Here is a 22,064-nt window from a genome sequence, read left to right on the forward strand (position 1 = left end):
GGACTATCGTTAGTCCCGTACCAATTTTTCAGCTTTTTACACTCGCCAATTAGTCCCGTACTATCTCTTGTCCGGGGCTAAGGAGAAAACTGACCTTTTTACACTCGTATTTCTTAGCCCCGGACTTTCCAAACCACATGAATATTCATAATTACGCTGTGTACTGTACACGTACACGCACGCACCGGCAGCACTTGATTGCCTCGTTTCTGATTGGTCAGTGAGGGTCGGACTTCGTCTCCGTCGCTTAGCCCAGGATTATTTTTTCGTTCTGTTTACACTCACTTGCTTGGCACCGCAATTGCGGTGCTAACCCCTGCTATTTTGCAGGGCCAGATAGTACCGTACTATCGGTGGGGCTAGCCCACTTTGGCAAAAACGAGTGTAAACAGAAAGTGGGCTAAGGATAGTCCCGTACCAACGGTGGGGCTAAGGCCCCCCCTTAGCCCCACCGTTGGTCCGGGGCTAAGCAAAATTTTACAAGTGTAAAAAGCCCTTTCTTGTATTAATTCTTTTCACTGAATATCATGAACGCGACTGAACCCGAGCGAGCGGAGCGAGCGAGGGGGGGGGGGAGGGCGTGGGAGGGGGTGACCCCCCTCCCACGGTGAGAACTTTTTGCATTTTGACGTTGCAAATGGTGCAATTTGATGCATGTTTTTGCGCGTTTTATCGACGTGAAACAGTAACACTTGTTTAAGGTAGCAGTATATTTTGATGTAGGTTATCATTGAACAATTTGCCTATAAAATGGTATCATTTAAATAATCTTCTTGTATTAATTCTTTTCACTGAATATCATGAACGCGACTGAACCCGAGCGAGCGGAGCGAGCGAAGGGGGAGGGGAGGGTGTGGGAGGGGGGTTTCCCCCCTCCCATGGTGAGAACTTTTTGCATTTTGATGTTGCAAATGGTGCAATTTGATGCATGTTTTTGCGCGTTTTATCGACGTGAAACAGTCCCACTTGTTTAAGGTTGCAGTATATTTTAGTGTAGATTATTATTGAACAATTTGCCTATAAAATGGTATCATTTAAATAATCTTCTTGTATTAAACAATTCTTACACAGAATATCATGAACGCTGTCTGTTCAGCAATCAAACAGAAAAAGCACAGGGTGTAGATAGGGGCATATCCCCTCCCACACGAAGGTGATTTTGCGTTTTCAGACCTGAAATTCAGCGATCATGTGTAAATTTTTGGTGCAATACTTTTTCATCGAAGTGAAATCACGGAATTTAGCTCTTATTCCGAATGTACACCATCTGTATGTATAAAGTCTAGTGAGGTAGAGCTTAGGGGAAGGGGGATTCCCCCTCCCGCTCGCGGAGTTTTTGCGTTTTTAGAATTGAAATAAAGCGATCTGGGTATAGCCACAGTCTTTTTCTATGCATGGCGGAAGAGGGGGGGGGGGGGAGGGGCGGGCGAGCAGGGAGAAGGCGTGGGCGAGTGTTATCTCCACCCTTCTCTTCCGATGGAGCTTTTGCCTTTTTAAGGTTGAAATTGAGATATCTCGTATACGCATATTTGATGGAACCAACATTTGGGAAATCAAAAAAAAAAAAAACTGATGGGGCGGGGGGACTGAGGGAGGAAAGGGTCGATTAAAAGGGGAAATTCCCCTTATACATGAGGGAACCTTGAGTTTTTCGGAATATAAGTGATAAGTCTTGTGCACTCAGAATTATTCATTTTTTTTTTTTTTAATCTAAAAAGTGTACTAAGCTAGGGAAAGAGGCACAGAGGTCGAGGGTTTGGGAGGGGGATACCCCCTCCCAAGCACGAGAAATTTTACATATTTTGAATTGAAATTCAACGATCTGGTGCACACTTTGAGTGAAATATTCAAAAAAATTTGATGAAAGGTTCAAAAGGAGACCCGCTTCATGTGCATGCATACAATATACACGCATTTTTTTTTCCGCCTCCCAAATCCCCGGTCCAAATCTTAGGGGGGGGGGGGGGGGGGCGACCGCCCCCATCGCCCTCCCCCCCCCCCCCCCCCCCCCCCCCCTGGCTACGCCAGTGCCATAGATAGTACAAAAAGAGTTGGTCCTACACGGACACTTAGCGGCTAGTATAGGTTAGTGAAGCAACCTTCTTTGTTAAATTTGTAATATTCTGCCATTTACATGTAGATTGTCTGTGTATCTTATCATTTTACTCATGTTTTTATTCTCATATACACTATATTATCTTGTATATCTTTTGTGTCATTATGTGTAATCTACAAGAATTGTATTCACTGGTTTGTCATATTGTTATTCATATTCTTTGTTTGTACTCTCATACCCCGAGAGGGGGTCGAAAGAGTCAATAAAATTCACTAAATTCACGAACAGTCCTGAGCTGCTAACTATATCGTGCAGTTTTTTTTTGCACGTGGAGCTTTGAAAATCCCATTTCACTTGGCAAAGGTAGGGAAATCTTGGCAATGTCATCTGCTGGCTTGAGGCACATTGAATGGCAGTACGCATTGCGTGAAACAAATACATACTACTGAACGTTTTCGACGAGCACTCGTCGGAGTAGAACCGCACGTATGAAACAATAAGCGCATATGAAACAAGATGCGCGAACATAACAATATATACTTTTGTATATATAATCATATAATCATATAATTCTATATTTTTTAATGGACCCAAAATTTGGAATGCTATTCAGGTTGAAATAAGACAGAGTTCATCGCTGAATGTCTTCAAAGGAAAATTAAGATTGCATGTTTTAAATCAGTATGCCGAAATTGTGCGATAAATTGTTCTCTTATGAAATACGTCAGTGTGTGTGTGTGTGTGTGTGTGTGTGCGTATGTGTGTATTAATTCATAAAGAAATGTATTCAATCAATATTTCGGTATTTTATGAATGAAATAGTGTGGGGAGAGGACTTTTATGTAAGGCATAGCCTTTCTGACTGTCTCCGAACACTTTCAAATGTATTGTATATTCGTAATGTTATACTGATGGTTATTGTGATCATTCTTTTCTTTGTTATAGTATGGTGTTGTCAATTTTCTGTATTTTTCTTCTGTTTTTACTGAAAGTGTTGAATGCATCGAAATCTGAAATCTGTAATACTCCGTAGGTGCAAAATGAGAAGGAAAGATTGTGCTAGAGGTAATGGCAATAAAAAATCATGATAATAGCTAGAAAATGATAACGATGATAGTATCAACATCAAATATTATGATCACGCAGACCGCCGTAGCCAAGATTTTTCAAAGGGAGGAGGTGCAGATAAAGGTCAAGAAATTGGAACTTTGATCACTGCGGCCCGATTTTTTTTTTTTTTTTTTTTGGGGGGGGGGAGCTAGGGGAGGTCAAGGATGAATGGTAACCTACACTTTAGGTGGAATGATTTTTTTTTAAATTCAAGCAAACAAAATATGCACAATATACTATTCAGTGACAGTGTGAATGGCTAAATCGTGATATCTGTCACCTTTTGACCCGAGTGTGCGTCTTCACTATTATAGTTTATCGAGATACTGGACCAAAGGGAGAGGGGGTAGGGATGTCCCTGCACAAACGAGGTAGCTTCTGTATAATATCTCAAAATGAGCGATCTGGTGCACACTTTGGTGGAATGTTTGCATTTTTCCCCGATCTACATAGGCTATACATAGGCCTACTATGAGTTTATGGAGGTGCACCAAAGGGAAGGGGCGCGTCCCTCCCCCCACAAGTGAGCTTTTACAATTCATAATTGAAGTTCAGCGATCTGGCGCACAACACTGATTATCTATCTTTGCATGACGTCATAAAGGGTCTCCAAAGACGATATTTAAATTTGGATTTGGGTCAAGTATTCAATTGTGGCATCATTACTGTAATTACTGCTTCCACAAGAAGAACAACCCCTGCTTGACCCCTTCCCGAACAAATCAATATGAATAAGAATATAATCTTTATTTAGAACGGGCATCATTTGAGTGATATCATAATAAAAAAAAATAGTTGTCATCTTGTCAGTCATTAGAATTAATTTCATTTGCATCAGCAGCATCCTCTTTACGATCGTCAACAGAAAGGCTGTCATTATTACTGATATATACACACGTATCCAGGGCCGGCGGAGCGTTTTCAAAAGTGGGGGCCCACTTCCGGGTTTTATGAGCTGACAAGCAAAAAAGAAAAAAAAAAGGTCTTCAGCTCATCTTCCTCCTTCCTTCCACTTCCGGGCTTCTTCAGCTGACAAGCAAAAAAAAACAACAACAAAGTCTTCAGCGCAAAAACATAACCTTACCGCACTCACACTTCACGGTCTCTATCTATTTCTTATTAGTGCCACTTACGCACTTCCGGGGTAAAACAAGTGGGGGGAGGGGGCCAAAGTGGTGACCTCTTATGTATTCCTTTGTATGGTGCAAAGAAAGTGCCCCCCCCCCCCCCCCCCGTTCCGCCGGCCATGGTATCGACAGAATCATCGGCATACGTTTGGTCAGTTGATAAGCACATACACATCGTTAGTAAAAGCACCATCGACAAGGTCACCATCGAATCATTAAAATAATGCCTTGGTTGTGAAACAAAGCCAATAATTTTCCTATAAATAGCACAACTTAGGGCTGGAACCCCTTACCCGACCGTCTTGTACGATGATAATCTATTCATGTATTGAAAAAACAGTTTAGAGATATATTATTTAACGTTGTGTAGTTAATGATTTAAGCATGGCGTTTATGATTCGCTTGCTTTTCATGTAATCACACATCAACTTTGCAAACATGACCATCAAGACATATTCTCTTGCATGTGTACACGCAAAACTTAATTGCACAAATTCTTAACAATTTTCCACTACAATGAACCATTTCACATTTTGTTTCCCCCATTCGCAAAAAGGGCTCGGCGAGTGGTGACTGGATAATCTATGATCGTATTGTATAATAAGTGTTTCTCAACCCATAATCCTCGTCAATCATCTGCTTATGATAACGGTCTCCTGCATTTTTACTCAACAGGTTTCTCTTGAACAGCAGGTATCCATGGATTCTTGTTTGGGTTTTTTTATGCGTAATGCGACACCTGCTTATCTTCATTTTGTATCATCAAAACCAAAACAAAACAATGCTGTATACATTTAAGCCAACTATCTACCTGTTTCCATGTATTTCCTCTGTTCGAATATCACTACAGAACTTCGTTCAATTGACTGTGTGTCATATTCTTGTATCAAAAAGGAATGTAAAAATCAAATCAAATTCGGTTTGCGATATCAAATTGTTGTGTAACATCGATATATGCAAGAAGAGTAAAACAACATACACGCACAAACACTAGGAACAACTATATTACAGCGAGATGTCAGTGGTTATTAAAATTTGTCTCATTTATTTGAATTGCTGATATTAAAACACAGGTGCGATAACAAAGTTAACTGTAAAGTATAGAGTCGAGATTTTATAGCAAACTTTAAATCACTGATGACATCAACCAGTATTGCACCATTTCGATACTTCAGAATTATAGATAACACCAAACCTCTCCGAGTTGAATGTACATTTAACATTTAAAAATTAACAAATATGTAAAGTATCGTCATCATATTTTAAATCTAAATGCATCTAGGAGGATTTAAAACTATTACTTGTATATCGTGGTCACGTAGTTCCCATGACCATTCATTAAAAACGAAGAAAATACAAAATTCAATCGTTCCGTGTGAAAACGACGGAGTTAACAGCTCACAGTATAAACTGGGGTACCTATACGCCTTCCCACGCAATCACCACATTTTACCGCAAGCACTCTTCACCACATATTTAACTGAGGGATCTTTGATCTTCATCGTATGGACGTCAAGTACTGACTTAAAACCCACCCTCAAAATTATTATCCCTTATTTCAGTCCATTTCATTAAATAAGCATGATCACTAGACTTTCCTATCTATCACAGGAAGTTATGCTTGGAATTCGAAATATTTGCTAAAAATTATTGGTTTTAGACTTTCAATATCTTGACCATTCACATCTGTCATTTCGGGCTACTAATTATCTAGTTTTTATACCATTTAAGAATATCATCTAAATTAAATATTCGAAGTTGTGGTTATGGGCTGGAAAAATAAGTTATGTACTTGATAAAAACAAAGTGAGTCTGACCATGACCATTGATCTTTATCACCACTATTAGGTTCAAATAATTGTCAATTCATTTTCTATTCTTCTCACAAAAATGACATTGCCATAATGATATTCCTATCTCAAGTAATGACTATAGAGATAAAAACAAAACAAAACAAAGCAGCTACTTCGGCAATATCATGAGGCTTTTACGGCAATTACTTAAACCCTTCACGACAGCAATCATTGTTATGTACTATTACTTTTTTTTTAATCTAAGCAAGATGTATGTTTTGGAATATAGAGTCAAAGCACTCATAAAACATGGCATTTCCATCCAAAAACAAAACAAAAAAAATCAATGCATTTTTGCACAAAATGTTCTCGGTATATACACTGTTTACTTTTACATTAGATATGCAACATAATTACATGTATATGCAGTGGTCCGGTGGTAACAAATTATAATCCATAGAACGGCTTTCTAAAATCGAGAAGAGATTAGGAATGACGGAAGGACGGACAACCGGAAAATGAAATACCTCAGACCTCCATTGGGACGAAATCATTGAATTTTAAGACATTGAAAATTCCATAAGTAACGTCCAAAAATATTTATTTCAATTTACGAAAGATAAGATTTTCCACAAGGTAACAACAGTAACTAGATATATAACAATTCTTACATATAAGAGTAAGGCGGGGACCTGAAAATGTCAGGTTAAAGGGTGTACATCAGATGAATTATAATAAGACATAAAAAGGCACATGGTCCAAGATGTAAGTGGAATGATATAAAATGTATGTTGGACGAGGCCATTTACATGTTGATTAGAGACAGGATGGAGAGAATGACGATGCTGCATATGGAAGCGGAAACCGGAGAAGCTCTACCGGTCACGTGAATTTTCCAGCCCAGAAAACGGTGGGTATAACACTGAAATCAAGAAAGAGTGTACAAAGACCAAATGACAAAAGTGAATTTTTGACTCATCAGTGTTCAAACTTCGATTTCTTTCATCTTCATCAATCGCGTTTCCAGAGAAATTTTATCAGTGACCGTCCTTTAGTGGGAGACGATAGTTCTGAAGGTGTTGTGGATTGACAAAAGTAGCCTGATCGATTTCTGAGAGAATACGATGTGCAATAGTATAAATTTGTTACAGAGGACCCCGTACAGGACTAGGCTTTAAAATCTTTCATTCCAGCCCGTTCATTGTACAAGAAAATGAGGCATACTATTCAGTTAGAAAATACAAAATCTCAATACCTTGATTTTAACTTTGGTTTGATTTGATTTATTGGTTCCTGTATGTTCACACATGCACATACATGTAGGCCTATATGTACACATAAATTGTTGATGCCATATACATACATAAACATCAGTTGTTAACAACTGCTTTTCTTCATTGCCTTTACACAATGTAAAGGAGAATTATGGTAATTCAATTCTGCTATTCATCATGCGTTTATACAATGCCGAGATACTCAGTATGAAGAAAAAAAATCAAAAAAACATCATCCTATCAAACATCTATACAATGTGATGAAGGAAAGAAGGCGGGGTATGTTAACATTGTATTTTTCGTACAAACAGTAAAAGTCTGCTCATACCATCATGATGCAACAGTAGAATGTAACCTACTTGGTAATAGACAAGGTCCGGCGTATCCATGGCCACTTTCCAAACCAATTTTCCAGGTTCGCCGGGCTGGCAGTTCTTCACGAGCGTGGAACGATACGCTCCAAATGAACTGTAGTCATCGGCGTTTCCCGTACTGGGTGTGTTCATCCACTGGCAGAGTGGGCCCTCTACGGTACGTGTAATGAAAAAAGAACAGAACAAAGTGCCTTATTAATTACTGTCACATGGTAATGAGTCCACACACGAAAAGATCAAAATGTCAAGTAGATAACTGCACGAATAGCTCCGAAACAACCCCCCCCCCCCCTCCCAAAGAATCTAAAGAGTATCTTCCCTTGTTTTACTGAGCACACGGTATGTATTTTCATTCATTTCTTCTATTAAAAACAAACAAACAAACAGGTAAAGGTGAGAGCCGGGTGAGCACATTACTCAAGGAAAAAGAGTCTGGTTTGCAGAGAGCGCCCTGCCTCTACACTTAGATATATGTACACAACATACACGACAAAGAAAAAATAATATTAAACTTGTAAACTTAGAAGACACGTGTTCTGGAAAAGCGTGAAAACGAAAAAAATGCTTGATAATTCTGTGAGTGAACCATGCACCAAATACGTAAATCGACAGCTGCTTCATTATGTACACATACCTCATAATGTATGTGTTCTCTCTCAATACATGTATTTTTAAGTGTTTGCCCAACAATATGTTTATGTGTTATTGTTGTTGTTGCTGTTGTTGTTGTTGTTGTTGTTATTATCATTTTTCGTGGTTGTGATTTCAATAAAATCTTTACTGACATCTGTCACTAACAAGGTCCATCTAAACATAGGGTCTGTTTAAAGACAACACAATTGCAAATTCACAGTGATATAAACATCTCACCTTCTGGACCTGCAAAGATTGTCGAAACAACCTGCATGTAAACAAAGAAAAAACAAAGACAAAAAAAGACAAAATGTCACTACAAATGTTTTGGTATGATGAGGAGCAAGATTGACACAAGGATATTTGCTAAATATACTGCAAATGCTCTTCTTGCGTTTCTTCTTCTAGTTTCTCGTCTTCATCTTCATCTTCCTTATATTCCTTTTCATCTTCGTATTGTATCATGGCTGATTAATGCAAATTGTCTCGTTTTTTCTTTCTCGATCCTTCTTGTTCTTCGTCTTCATTTTTATCTTCTTCTTTGTCTTCATTTTCATCTTCTTCATTTCCTTCTTCTTCTTCCTCCTCCTCCTCTTTCTCTTTGTAATGTCCCTCTAAACTCATGGCTGTTGAATATTGGGACGTCGTGAGAGAATAGTGCTTAAACAGGAGGTGCTGTCAAGGTAAATTTTATTTTCATCATTGTCATGATCGCCACTATAAACTTCGTCATTATCACTAGTAGCAGCAGTAACTAGCAAGAGTAGTAGTAGTAGTAATAGTAGTAGCAGTAGTGTATGGTAGTAGTAGTAGTAGTAGTGTATAGTAGTAGTAGTAGAAGTAGTCGTCATCGTAATAGTAGTAGTATAGTGTAGTAGGAGCAGTAGTAGTAGTAGCGGGAGTAGTAGTAGTAGTAATAGCAGCAGTAGTATAGTTAAAGCAGTATATTGCAGTACAACCCTTGTAGTAATAGTATAGTAGTAGTAGTAGTAGTAGTAGTAGTAGTATAGTAGTAGTAGTATAGTAGTAGTAGTAGTAGTAGTAGTAGTAGTAGTAATAGTAGTAGTAGTAGTAGTAGTAGTTGTTGTTGTTGTAGTAGCAGTAGTAGTAGTAGTAGTAGAAGTAGTAGTTGTGGTGGTAGCAGTAGTATAGTTGTTTCCGTTGTTGCTGTTGTTGTTGTGTAGTAGTAGCAAGAGGAGGGGAGGAGGAATGGCATGTAGTTGTACACAATATCATTAAAATGTATAATGACGAAACCTGGCTATATACCCCCGTATTATCGTTGATGAGCTGTTCGAAACCGCCGTTGGGGTCGTCGGTGATGTAGAAAGGATGGTAGTTAGCATTGACGGAGGGGTCATCGCCACCACGCACGAGGAAGGTGTAGGTGCTACCCCTCTTTACCGTCAGTTCCGGGATGAGGAGGTCATTGATGAACCAGGCGATGCCCCAGCCGACTTGACCTGTGGGTTTTCAGTTTTCAAATATGGGAACGTAAAATCCTGTTCCTGAATAATTAAAAGTCTTATAACGTTCTAAAAACCTGTTTGATAATAAATGTCAGTTACTAATTGCAGTTACCATGACAAAAAGAACCCCAAACAAACTATAAACAAGCAAACAAGTAGCTATGTGAATTGATTTGATTGGTTGCCCAGATAATTATTTCAGTTTGTATGTAAACTTTTTTCAAAAAAGAGGCATCTCTAGGGTGTCAACCTTGCCTCTGAAATTCATTGCGGGGCAGAAAAGGATCATTTATGCATGTACGATGTGCTGAAACAGTGGCGCGATTTGCACCACCCAAGAAATTATTCTTCACTCTAAGCCTGAAAGAATAATGAAACAAGCAGAGGTTGAGATGAATAGGATAGAATAAAAGTCATCCCAAAGGTTATTTGTTAAACAAGACAAAGACTCGATAAACCACAAGAATACCTGTAATAGCTTCGTAACCCTTTTCTCCTCCAGAAAGACCCATGTCGACGGTAAAAGTGGTATCTTCAAGAGCAACAAGACTCTCAATTTCCCATCCACCGGACATTGGAGGTGTGGTCCTCCCCGCGTTCAAGTCCTCACAGGTGGAGCTGGCACGACCAAACTCGATTTGGAGATTCGATTCACCTGAATAAGAAAATGAAACGGACACACACACTAAACACATGCAATCCAATCTAGAATTATTGCTCTATTCACCATCGTACTCCACACGACTTGAAATATCAGGTAGGTCTATACATGGTTTAGTTTGATGGTCTGGGATCATGAAATTCTGTCAAACTTCAGAGCAAGAAATGTTTAATTAATGTATCAGGTTTACCAGCTATAGACGTATTTACTACTTGAGTTTTGATCAACATCTGGTATAAATGCATGGTGTGACAGATGTTTTGCCTTTCAAGATCCTGTCTTTGGCGTCTTTGGAGTTAAAAAAAAACAAGCACTGAAACGGTAATTGACGTAATACAGGTGCGTATTTAGCAGAAAATTGAAGCACAGATCTAACAGGCGATATCATTACAATCGGGAACAGTTGGCGCGAGAATTTGAATGTGATAAGGCATTACATGATGAGCAATATTCTGACACATCACGTTCGCCTTTGCTTTGGAAGAATCGGGACACGCCCCAGTCAAAACGTCGGTTTACACCTTAGTAGTTTCGAGACATGAAACCGAAACCAAACGAAACCTGTGTTTTATGAGCTAACGCCCTGGAAACGATCATGTTGAAGCGCCTCATGAGCGACCACTTTTATAACAAAATGGAATGAAATGAATGATAGAGGAGACTTACGTGGAGATCGTTTTTGATTATGGTATGCCACTCGTCCATCTGCGTTGATGGGTCCCAGGGCCCATATGACGAACGTTGGACCATTAGTCAAGATGGGCTTGTCGTAAGTAGAGTCTGACGGCAGGAATAAAAGACAGCAAAATCGTGAATATCATAAAACTATATGACTGTTTGATAAGTTGCAAACTTATCAAACATCAAAACAATCCAACCCAAAATAGCTTTGACATATATCGGCAGAAAGTTCACTCAATTATGTAAAAAGTATGGAAAGATGATAAGTTTCCACGTCGAACCAAAATGACCTCAGACTAATTCTGCATGCTAATATGAGACAGCGAAGAGAAACCTCCGTCTCTATCTACCTTAATTTGAAGAAAAAAAATAAATAAAAACGCTGTAAATTATAATCGGGCAAGAAAAAGAGTCGTCGAATCATTTATATAAGTCCTTGTGTTTTCAAAGAAGTTAATACAGAAATTTTGGTAGCTCTTTTGGTAACTCATACAAAGAAGGTAAAATCATAAAGTCGACTTACAAATTTCCCAGCTCATGGACCTTTGCAATTGATATACAGAACTTTCCTTTTTCTTATGAAGCTTCACAGATGAATGATTTTATTTTCTTTCCAATCATATATCACCTCAGAATTGAGAGAATCGAGCAATGAGAACTGACCACTGATCTTTAAAAAAGACATCTGGATACCTCATAGGCCCATTCATGCTGTACAAGTAAATGAAGCCGGGGTGCCACCATCTTGCTAAAACTAGACACACTCTTTGAGGATACATGCATTTCCCAGGACAGACTGCCACCAAATCCAAGATCAAGGTCCCATTTCACAAAAGATGTTATGATAGCAACTCTTGCAGGAATGGCAACTTCTCATGGCGACAGCCAAACAGGAAGCTGGATTCCTGTCGTTAGCATGACAATTATTGCCATTCCAGCAAGAGTTGTTATCGTAATGAACTTTTTTAATGAAATAGGGCCGTGCATGGGTTGTGATATCGTAAGCTCCGTACACAAATGTATGGGCGATGTGAGTGGTAAGATGGCTTCACGGTAGTTTCAAGCAATTGGCCTATGAAAAATAGATATTATCTACTGTAGAAATTAGTGGAATGACTGGGCGAAATCCGTAATGGCTGCTGAAAACTTTTCGTGAAAACCCCATTTACCCTGAGCTGCCAGCGGCCTCGTGTACGTGATATGCGTGATTCCGTCAACGGTCACTGACGATAATAACGTGACGTCATCAGTAGCCGACCCGGCACCCGCGGCTATCACGTCGGGGCACGCTCCGGCGCCATTTTGAGGAGTGCACTGTTTAAAGAGTCAAGGAGTAAAATGATCATGATTAAGGCATTTAAAAAGAATGCTGATACAATTCCATCATTTGACTAGCACATTTCCCATTTATTCAGTGCATGAAGAAGCCTGAAGTCAATATTTACAAATATATTATACGTCAAGTTTCTTCGGAGTTGCTATCAAAACAAGCATGCAAGCAACAAAAAAACAAAACAAAAATCGATGATTTCAAGCCAACAAAAGCTGAATGTTTTGTACCCCACATCCGTTGGAATCTCATTCATGTTATTCAGAATGCTTGTCGCTGTAAGTCATCTCGTGTATTTGTACCCGAATGTTCTTATTTGAATGAATAGATAAAAATAATCTTGAAAGTTCCTTGGCCTTTCCTCGATACAGCAAAGCTAAGCAAACACAATACTACTAAATCACGCAGAAAGACAGACGTATGATCGTGTGTGTGTCTATTTAGTTTCGTTGTATTTTTGCATGAAACTCCTGATCTTTGAGTAAAATATCTTTACAAGGGAAGGGCACCCTCGAATTTGTGCGCGAACGTGCATTATAATCAAACTTGTCACCTGTGCGTATGCCGAGAGATAGTAATCCACCACACGGGCTTGTCCCGTCGCTCCCTCGACGTACGCTACAGCCACGTCTCCGCCAACCATCCTCGTACCCGTGGCCGAACCGCTGACGCCGAACGCAGCGTACTCGCCTGGAGAGTTCCGGCTGCTGAGTCTGATGGTGATGTCGGTCCCGTTGATCTTCCATCTAACTTGCAAGTTACCCGGAGAAAGTGTCTCACAGTTGGGGAATTCATCCATGGGTTGGGTTTGAGGAGAAACACTCCGAGTCTGAGAAGAAACACTCCGAGTCTGAGAAGAAACACTCGGAGTCTGAGAAGAAAACAAAAGACAAAAATTGAAATGACCAAAGTTGCTGATTCGTCAACTAACTAGTGTCATCAAGTATGCAGAATGAATTTATAATTCAATAAGTCTATGAATAAAATGAATCGATAGAAATAGAATATTAATACATAAATAAATAAGAAAGAAGATGAAAACAAGAAAGGTGCGCTCTCTCTTATTGGAATTCACTAGTATTCCATTTTTTTTCTCATCCTCATTTTTCATTAAGATTTACAAGCTATCTATTAAAAGCTGTATAAAGGTTTGTGCTACTTCTACGTTAAGGACATACGATATACTGCGAATGAACTGGTAAGAACTATTGATCATCTTTTTTTTTCGTTTGAAATACCGTTGGTCTCGGCATGGGTTGCGCCAGCGGTTCTGGAGGAATATTCAGCTGGTTTTGGGCTGGGATGTCGAGATGACCGAAGTCTTGGTTTGCCAGGACACACCACAGGCCAATGTGACCGATGTCGAACACTGTCACCCCGTCTGGCAGAGTTATGGTCAACGTGGCATCGGAGTACCGTCCCAGCACTGCTTTGCTACGAAATCGGACGAGGAAAACATCGACATTTAGGATATCATTATGATGTAGGCCCTATCAACAGACCTCCCTATCCACCCAATGGAGGCGAACGCCATTAAGTTCGACTCTGACGGTAGTCCCATAATCTTACTGTACATCCATGAAACAACGTATTGGTATGATGATGTTGTTCAATGTTTATCTATCTTCACACACACACACACACACACACACACACTCTCTCTCTCTCTCTCTCTCTCTCTCTCTCTGTGTGTGTATATATATATATATATATATATATATATATATATATATATATACCGATGGAGAGAGAGATCTATATAATATATAGATATCTCTCTCCATCGGTGTTTGCATACATATCAATTAATTATTATGTATGCAAACATAATTTATTATCTACATGTACGTATAGGCCTACATGCAACAACATAATAATGTTTGGTTATAAGGAGGTTCTCAGTGTAGTGATTTCATTTATATGTCTCTGCCAAGAACAGGAAACAAAACTGAAACCAATTGTAATCATAATTATGTCGACTATGGGGTATTTTGTTGCTGTCGTCGTTGTTGTTAATTGTAATCACAAGAATACTTGAGAGCTTTTCACCAGTCTTTAATGGCAATGACAATATAAGCAGTATAAGCACTACAAAGACAAGCAAAGTGATGTTTTCTTGCTGGGATGAATTTTGCGCTATGCTGTCTCCGCAAGTAATATTGATAAAGCTTTCGCCAATTTGTGACTTTTGTCGCTCTGTGCTGGGTCTCTAGATATTCTATTTACCAAGTGTATTCTTTCAAGTATTCTTAACATAAGTTCTAACTATACTGCGGCTATTTCCCAGTCGTGGGGATATACCGTCTGTTACAAGTAGGTCACAACTGGTTTATTCTCATAGCTCTACAGCAGATTGAAAAATACATGACATGACAAAATGCGGCTATAACAATTATTACCTTCCTGTTTCATCTGGAACAATGATACCATTGGTGTTGCTTGGCGTTCCTCCCGGGCCCGCCCAGAAGTACGCACCTGAAAGGGGAAAAAAAAGCGCAAGAAATAATGTACCATTAATCCTTAGTAGTGCCAATATTAGGTCGCCGAGGTTCTATCTTCATCGGGCACCCATACCGCAGGTCCAAACTTTCCGAAAAAGTTTTAAACAAATTACTCCGCAGTCACTACATCACAAATCTCGAGATCGTTATTTTGGAGATCACAAAAACAAGTGCTGAGATGGTATCACCAAAATAGGGAATTACTAGCTTGTTTGTTTGTTTGTTTGTTTGTTTGTTTGTTTGTTTGTTAGCTTGTTTGACTGATTGATTTCGATGTTTCATATGAAATCTATGAAAAACGCATGGATGCCAATTTTAACACACATTTGACTCATCCTAAAAAGATTGTATTTATAACAAAGAGTGCATTTAGCAGTGCATATACTGTTGGCTTTGTTTCTTTGTTTCTAATCACTGGTCCAGTATCTCCCTTTCCTTAGCAGGCCCGTAGCCAGGGGGGTGCGTCGGGTGCGTACGCACCCCCCCCCCCCAAAATTCTAAAAGGTCCACTTTTTCATAATAACGGTTTTTAGCAATTCTCAAGATAACAATCCAAATAAATATTAAGACACATTATATGCTACGTAAATGTGGAAGAGTACGTTTAACAATGTTAAAAATAATTGTACGAAACCCTTTTGTTGTATGAACCATCGGATCGTCCCCATGCACACAAACACAAATGTTATGTATCAATTTGTGCGAGCTATTATTATATTGGCACTGCATGCCATGGCCCTTGGCGCGTGTGACCGATGGTTTTTTTTTTTTTTTTTTTCCACTGGCCGACCGAGTACGTGCGATTCGTGGATGACATTGAGGTTGACACTTGCATTTTTTCACAGGAACAGAGGTAAGTTGATGAAAATCTAATAGCCTCAAGTTTACATATATGATAAAAATTAAAGAAATTTCCTCGAAATTACTATAATCGAAAACCTGAGACATTTTATATCTACGTCTCACAAAGATATAGTACATGTATATATAAGTACATGTTGGCATGATCCCTGGGGATAGATTATTATGTCAACTATTTTCCATTATGAATGCATGCTCCAATCAAATTGTGAAAAGGTGGTCATGAATTAGCATTTCTTACGAACGATCAGGAGAGACAAAACAAAATGAAAGGCCTATCTTACTCCAGTTCTCTTGTAACACTCATTGGGCCATTATGCATGCCTAACGAATTATTATAATAGCTGCTTTTTCTAGCCCTTTTGCTAGTACCAACATTCGAGAAAAGATCATCTATCAAGTAACTGTACGATCTCCGTGCATAATCTAATGCTTTTTATAGTACAAACGATTTCTTGAGCCTGCACCGTTTCAGGCTCTGTTCTGGATACGGCGGTAGAAACTCATTCTTTTTTGTTGTTTATTTTATCATATTTACTATTCTCTTTTCTAACTTACAGGTAGCGGATTTCTTTGCAGGCCAAATTCGGAAATGTAGAGTTGATTATTACTTATACATTTTTCTCATGTTGTGACAGTTCTATTGGTTCTCATTTTAAAGTGAGCCAAAACCTAAGAACATTTTCACTTATAATTTCCAAAGAGTATTATGCAGGCACGCAAACTCATTTTAGTTATATTTCATTTAAATGTAATGGGTAAGAGGGTATGAGAGAGAATGGAAAGTGCTGAGCTATGAAGTAAAATGGTAAAGTAAAAAGTTTGTCAGATAGTATTACAAAAGAAACTCTTTCTTTTTTGTTTGTTTATTTTATCATTATTTACTTATCTCTCTTCTAACTTAAAGGTAGTGGATCTCTTTGCAGCCCAAATTCGAAAATGCCTAGAGACAGCTAGTAACCAAATATGCTACTATAATTTAATAAATAAGAAATAACCATTCCAGTATGTATCTTAGTGTGCACAGTAAGACAGATCAAATCAAATAGGAAAACATCTGAGCACTAAGCCTGAGGTCTGAATTTGCACTCAACTTCTTCCAATGGCTAACGGATGTTTAATTTTTGAATTTCACTGACCTCCAAATTTCACAAAGAAAACCTTCTTAGCATGATGGTTAATATGACATTTGACTGATATTGGAGATGTTTGCGAATCGGATCTACTACCTTTAATATTATTAAATCTAAAATGATTATTTGAAAGTTCGGAAATGCTGGAAATATCCTACCACAAGGAGGCAAAATATAAATGGTTCACATTTACAATTCATTTTGTTTTAAAAATTTTCTTATTTATTTTCGTTTTTGACAAACTCGCATACCAACGGCTGATATACTGTATAGTAAAGTGACTGTTTCATCTTCCAAACAGCATCCAATGGGATGGAAAACTCCAACTGAAAGGTGGACACCGTGACCATACTCGCTAAAGAAAACGCGTAATAGGGGTCGTTTTTTCTCACGGATTAGATGGAAAGTGTGATGTACAAGCGTCTATAATCAAAGGGTATCAAAAAGGCCGAAATTTGGGAAAATGGTATATTGTTCAATCATGATGAACATCATGAAGTACTTCTTTAGGGTGCAGGAAACATTTAAGGAATACTTGTTTTTAAGGCCCGAAAAATCAAATGATCATTACTCGTTTAGGGGCCATTTTGAAAGTCCATGTATGAGCATGGTGCCCACCTTTTAATTGTCGCTACCCCTCCCGGGACAGTATCAAAGGACCGTTTTGTTAATTAACGCAATCCCCCCTTCCTTTAAAAATCCTGGCTTCAGGCCTGCTAACGCGGGTATACAATAGAAAAAATAAAAGTTAAAACAACACCAGGAAAATCACTATTCTCAATTTTGCGGCGCGCTACGCGCGCAGAGTCTCGAACACAATTAAACTTTGCAACTTCCTGGCAAAATGAGTTTTTACTATTTCCTAGATGAAATACCGTAACGCGATTGCATGCAACAGACAAAAATACAAATTTCCTCGAGACTTTAAAACGTCATTAAAACAGTCAAAATTTACAATTTGCGCAAATTCTTCTACAACTTTTGTAGTTTGGTCGTCCAAAGAATATATATATATATATATATATATATATATATATATATATATATAATTGTGTGTGTGTGTGTGTGTGTGTGTGTGTGTGTGTGTGTGTGTGTGTCATCATTGGTATTGGTACCGAAGGTCCGTTTTTTTAGTGACCGCACCCCCCCCCCCCCCTTGAAAAATCCTGGCTACGGGCCTGCTTAGGTCCTAAAAATACCCCGTAAGAAAGACAAGTTATTTATTCCTTTTTAGGGGGCATTATTGCGATGACTGTGTTATGATCCACATTGTGACGCTTCATCCCTTTCCCCGTATAACGTAACAGTAATCATTGATGTCGATGTCATCACATTGTTTGTGACAAAAGTTCTGCGTAAAATATGCAAGTTATGTTTTTGACGGACAATAGATTATATGGTTTCAACCACATCCATTTTCACTCAAGTGTCTTTTTTTTCCATTGATAGATTATGTTTAAACAGCAAGATCATGCTGCAACAGGTGCAACTTTGTTTCCTCTGCTTTTCTTACTTCTTGTCCCAAAAGACAAAACATGAAGACATTTAGTGAATATTTACTGGCAAGTAAATGGAAAACTTGCGTCGGCATGACGTCATCATTCCAGCTAATTTGCAGGCATATGGTCCCTACGTACTAGTGTTACTATTTTTGTGAAATGAGTAAAAATAACCTTTATAATCTCTAAATACATAATGGTGAATCCCTTCAATCCCCATTTATTTGACTTTGATATAATTTACTTGAACTAACTGTGGAATCAATATCGCATGAATTTTATAATTCTCAACCTCGATGATTCGAAACCTCGATTGATACACCACTTTACAAACCCTCGATGTGGGATAAGTGGCAAGTGTAATTATACCCGTCTTTTGACAGCAGCAAGAAGGAATGATAGGACCCATGCAGTTTTCAGAAAACCAGACATCTGAAACATTTTCATTATATAGTTTAACTTGTAGTAAAACATGACATTTCCTGTTATGACAATCACCACACATAAACTGAAGGTCAACACGCATGCACGCAATCTCATCAGGCACAAGTTATATGCGCCTGCACAATCCAACACACTCGGGAAAGGGATACATAATAACATTTCCTTCAAATACACATTCACTTTCGGCTTACGTGGTCCATATCCGTCGTAGTCCAGGTTTTGGAATCTGATCTGTTTTGGATTGAGAATGGTGACACTAGAGGCATACACATTGTGGACTCGAGGCGAGAATCCAAGGGGGCCTAGGTTGTACTCCGAAGGAGGAACGAAATTGGCTGGGAAGGACACGTGAGCGAAGTCCACCTGTAACGAAATGATGCGAAACGCATGAGTTAGAATAAAAACAAAACAAAACATACAAATGCGAGATTACATCCCCTGGAATAATCACATGCTACTGTCCGTGCTTCAACATGACACAAACGAAATGTATGGGAACATTGTATACAACACGATCAAATTAACAAGCTCTCATTTTCAGGCCTTCCGTTGACGAGATCCTCACTTCTGCCTCTCTTAGTTCCGGGTCTTCATCTTACATTTTATATGTGTGTACAGCAATGTGGGCGTTTGTGTGTGTGTTTGCTTGTTTCAGTAGTACAATATTTGTAAAGACGAAATATTCAGTATGAGGCCGATAAAACAATAAGTTCCTATGATTTCCGTCTCTGCGATATGGCGCTATTGATGCCCCACAAACTTGAACGTTATCTGTGCATGGACCTTGGTGCTCTGATGTTTCTCCTCTTTGGTATATGCGTATCATCATTTCCATGACAATGTGTACAACTGAGAACATTATTTTACTAAAAACTACAGCGCCTCCTGATCCTATTGACCACAACACATTTTACCCACCGCAAATCTCCTACACCAAACCGAAAGCCACGCCAAGTCTGACACCGTCTGACCCGTCGGCATCTGCACGTCTATATCTCTGTTGTCATAGCGACCAAGTTTGACCAGGCTGTATTGAATGGACACATGAAAAACATGAATTATAATTAAGCGTTCCTATCCCTCTGCGTGCAACATTCAGCAATTGTCCACATAGGTTTGTATATAAAATTTGTACACATTTGACTCATTGTCACAGCAGAATGGAAGAAACTGCACTTCGTTAATCAAGTTGGCCTGAAATAAAATCCGTGAAGAAAAAAAAAAACAATCAATCAAAGGAATCCGTTAGAAAGTGGCATCAAATCGATCGTAGAATTAGAAGGCATTGGAAAAAGTTATGCCTCCAATTAAGAAGCAGTAGTATTCATCTCCACCACACAAACAAGGTTACTTCGGTGATGCTGCCGAAAAAATGCCTTCTAACTCTGGCTCGCAAGCATGAAAAAAAAAATGTTAATTCGTGTTCAAAAGGTTCTCAAATTATGACATGTAAATTATTTCAACCCGGTGAAGTGGTCAAGCCTCACATCCAACTGGACCCCATGGAAGACCAGCTTAGCATAGCTGAACATGGGATATCCAGCAATCTTCTTAGATGGAAATGAACAAACAAACAAACAAACAAACAAACAAACAAACAAACAAACAAACAAACAAACAAACAAACCTTCCTGTTTCGTCCGGGATGATGAATCCTTGGTCGGACGGGGTCCCGGTCCTTCCTCCCCACAGAAAAGCATCTATACAGACACATAGGTGATATCAAAAGCAAAGGTAGAGACGTTTGACTTTGTATCCTTCTATATGGCGTCTTGCTACCTGAAAATAGTTACGACTTAACTTTATCAGAACCACTTTGAGCATGAGAAGAAAAAGGCAATTTGTACCAGAGAGCATGTTGGTGTTTGAATTCAATGAGATAAGCATCTGTGATGTAATGATTATTTCAAGTAATCCTTGTAAGTGGTGCTTGCCATCACATCCACCTGACAGCAAAAGTGGTATTTGGCAATATCAAAGGAAAATTATTGTCATTACATTCGTTCCAAAATAATAAAGTGGATGCTTTCCAAAGTGTTAATAATACTATTGATGGATCATTCTGGTCACGTGGTCTCGGCGAATTCATTCTTTGTTTGCACATGACTGATGAATTCCATATATTGTTATGTTTGGCAAGCTAATGCATTTTGTCGCTTGAAGACTAGTGGAGTGCCTAATTAACTGAGAAAGAAGAAAGGTCATTTGTACAAATTTGTGCATGAGCTAACCCCGAACTGGCTTGTTACAAGAAATAACCTAACTCTTGAGTTACTGGATGTTCAGTTTCCGGAGCATTAGGGTATGACATGTATTTAAATCATTTTTATAATGCCAATCTACGCGAAATGAAATTAATGATCTTCTCTCTAAATACACGTACTGTATATAGAAACACAACTTCTAAATGGAGTAGATAGATGGAATTCAAATTTACCATATGATATGCACCCACTTATCACTTATGATGAATTACGTGTACTGTTCATCTGTCGATTGATATATATATTATAATACATACTGTACATATTGACTCAGTAACACCTTAATGTATATTGTATATACAGCATTATTCATACATGACTACCCCCATCATCTCAAGTGGTGTATCACTTTACCGCGGCGGCCTTCAGAGAACTCATCATGCATTCTGAGCAGTTGTGTGCTACGCGAGCAGTCTACAATACCAGTGAAACGTGATGTATGATAAAGAGCACACTCCGCTGCCTTTGCCATGTACACTATACTACATTACAAAATGATAATGATAAATGATGATTGTAATTGGTGATGGAAGAGCGCTCACCCGGAGCAGTACCGTCATAGGAAAACCCGATGATGCGCAGTCTATTGTTGTCGATAGCGTAGACGGTACCAGTCACGGCGTGCGCGTTTGACGTTCCGAATGACGCGACCAACTTCCCATTATACTGCCCCCTGGCCAGTCCAGCAGCTGTGTCGATCAGAGAAAGTAAGGAGGAGATTGTTTATGAGGAAAACCATTTTCGTTAATCAGATATTTGGAGTGAAAATGCATCACGAAGTGTTGACATGATTGTGCGTGTATTGCACACACATACCTTGGACTCAATTCCAGATGGAAGATCATTGATGTATA

At 38.9% G+C, this 22,064-nt stretch overlaps 1 protein-coding gene across 1 annotated transcript in view; it reads right to left on the minus strand.

Annotated features, from left to right (window-relative positions):
- Positions 1-22,064, minus strand: part of LOC139714968 (protein Skeletor, isoforms B/C-like) — a 31,317-nt gene that overhangs the window by 2,088 nt on the left and 7,165 nt on the right. The window contains exons 2-15 of the mRNA XM_071626615.1: positions 21,753-21,899; positions 20,574-20,646; positions 19,865-19,973; positions 19,138-19,309; positions 14,908-14,983; positions 13,747-13,942; positions 13,062-13,379; positions 12,348-12,492; positions 11,164-11,277; positions 10,306-10,491; positions 9,637-9,830; positions 8,605-8,635; positions 7,720-7,886; positions 6,896-7,008 (exon numbers count right to left, since the gene is read on the minus strand). Of these exons, the coding sequence (XP_071482716.1) occupies positions 6,896-7,008; positions 7,720-7,886; positions 8,605-8,635; positions 9,637-9,830; positions 10,306-10,491; positions 11,164-11,277; positions 12,348-12,492; positions 13,062-13,379; positions 13,747-13,942; positions 14,908-14,983; positions 19,138-19,309; positions 19,865-19,973; positions 20,574-20,646; positions 21,753-21,899 (2,041 nt within the window). The remainder of the gene's footprint in view (positions 1-6,895; positions 7,009-7,719; positions 7,887-8,604; positions 8,636-9,636; positions 9,831-10,305; positions 10,492-11,163; positions 11,278-12,347; positions 12,493-13,061; positions 13,380-13,746; positions 13,943-14,907; positions 14,984-19,137; positions 19,310-19,864; positions 19,974-20,573; positions 20,647-21,752; positions 21,900-22,064) is intronic.

Source organism: Diadema antillarum, unplaced genomic scaffold (assembly GCF_040938485.1).
Source record: "Diadema antillarum isolate AM-2024a unplaced genomic scaffold, OU_Dant_1.0 seq00002576_RagTag, whole genome shotgun sequence".
Taxonomy (NCBI): domain Eukaryota; kingdom Metazoa; phylum Echinodermata; class Echinoidea; order Diadematoida; family Diadematidae; genus Diadema; species Diadema antillarum.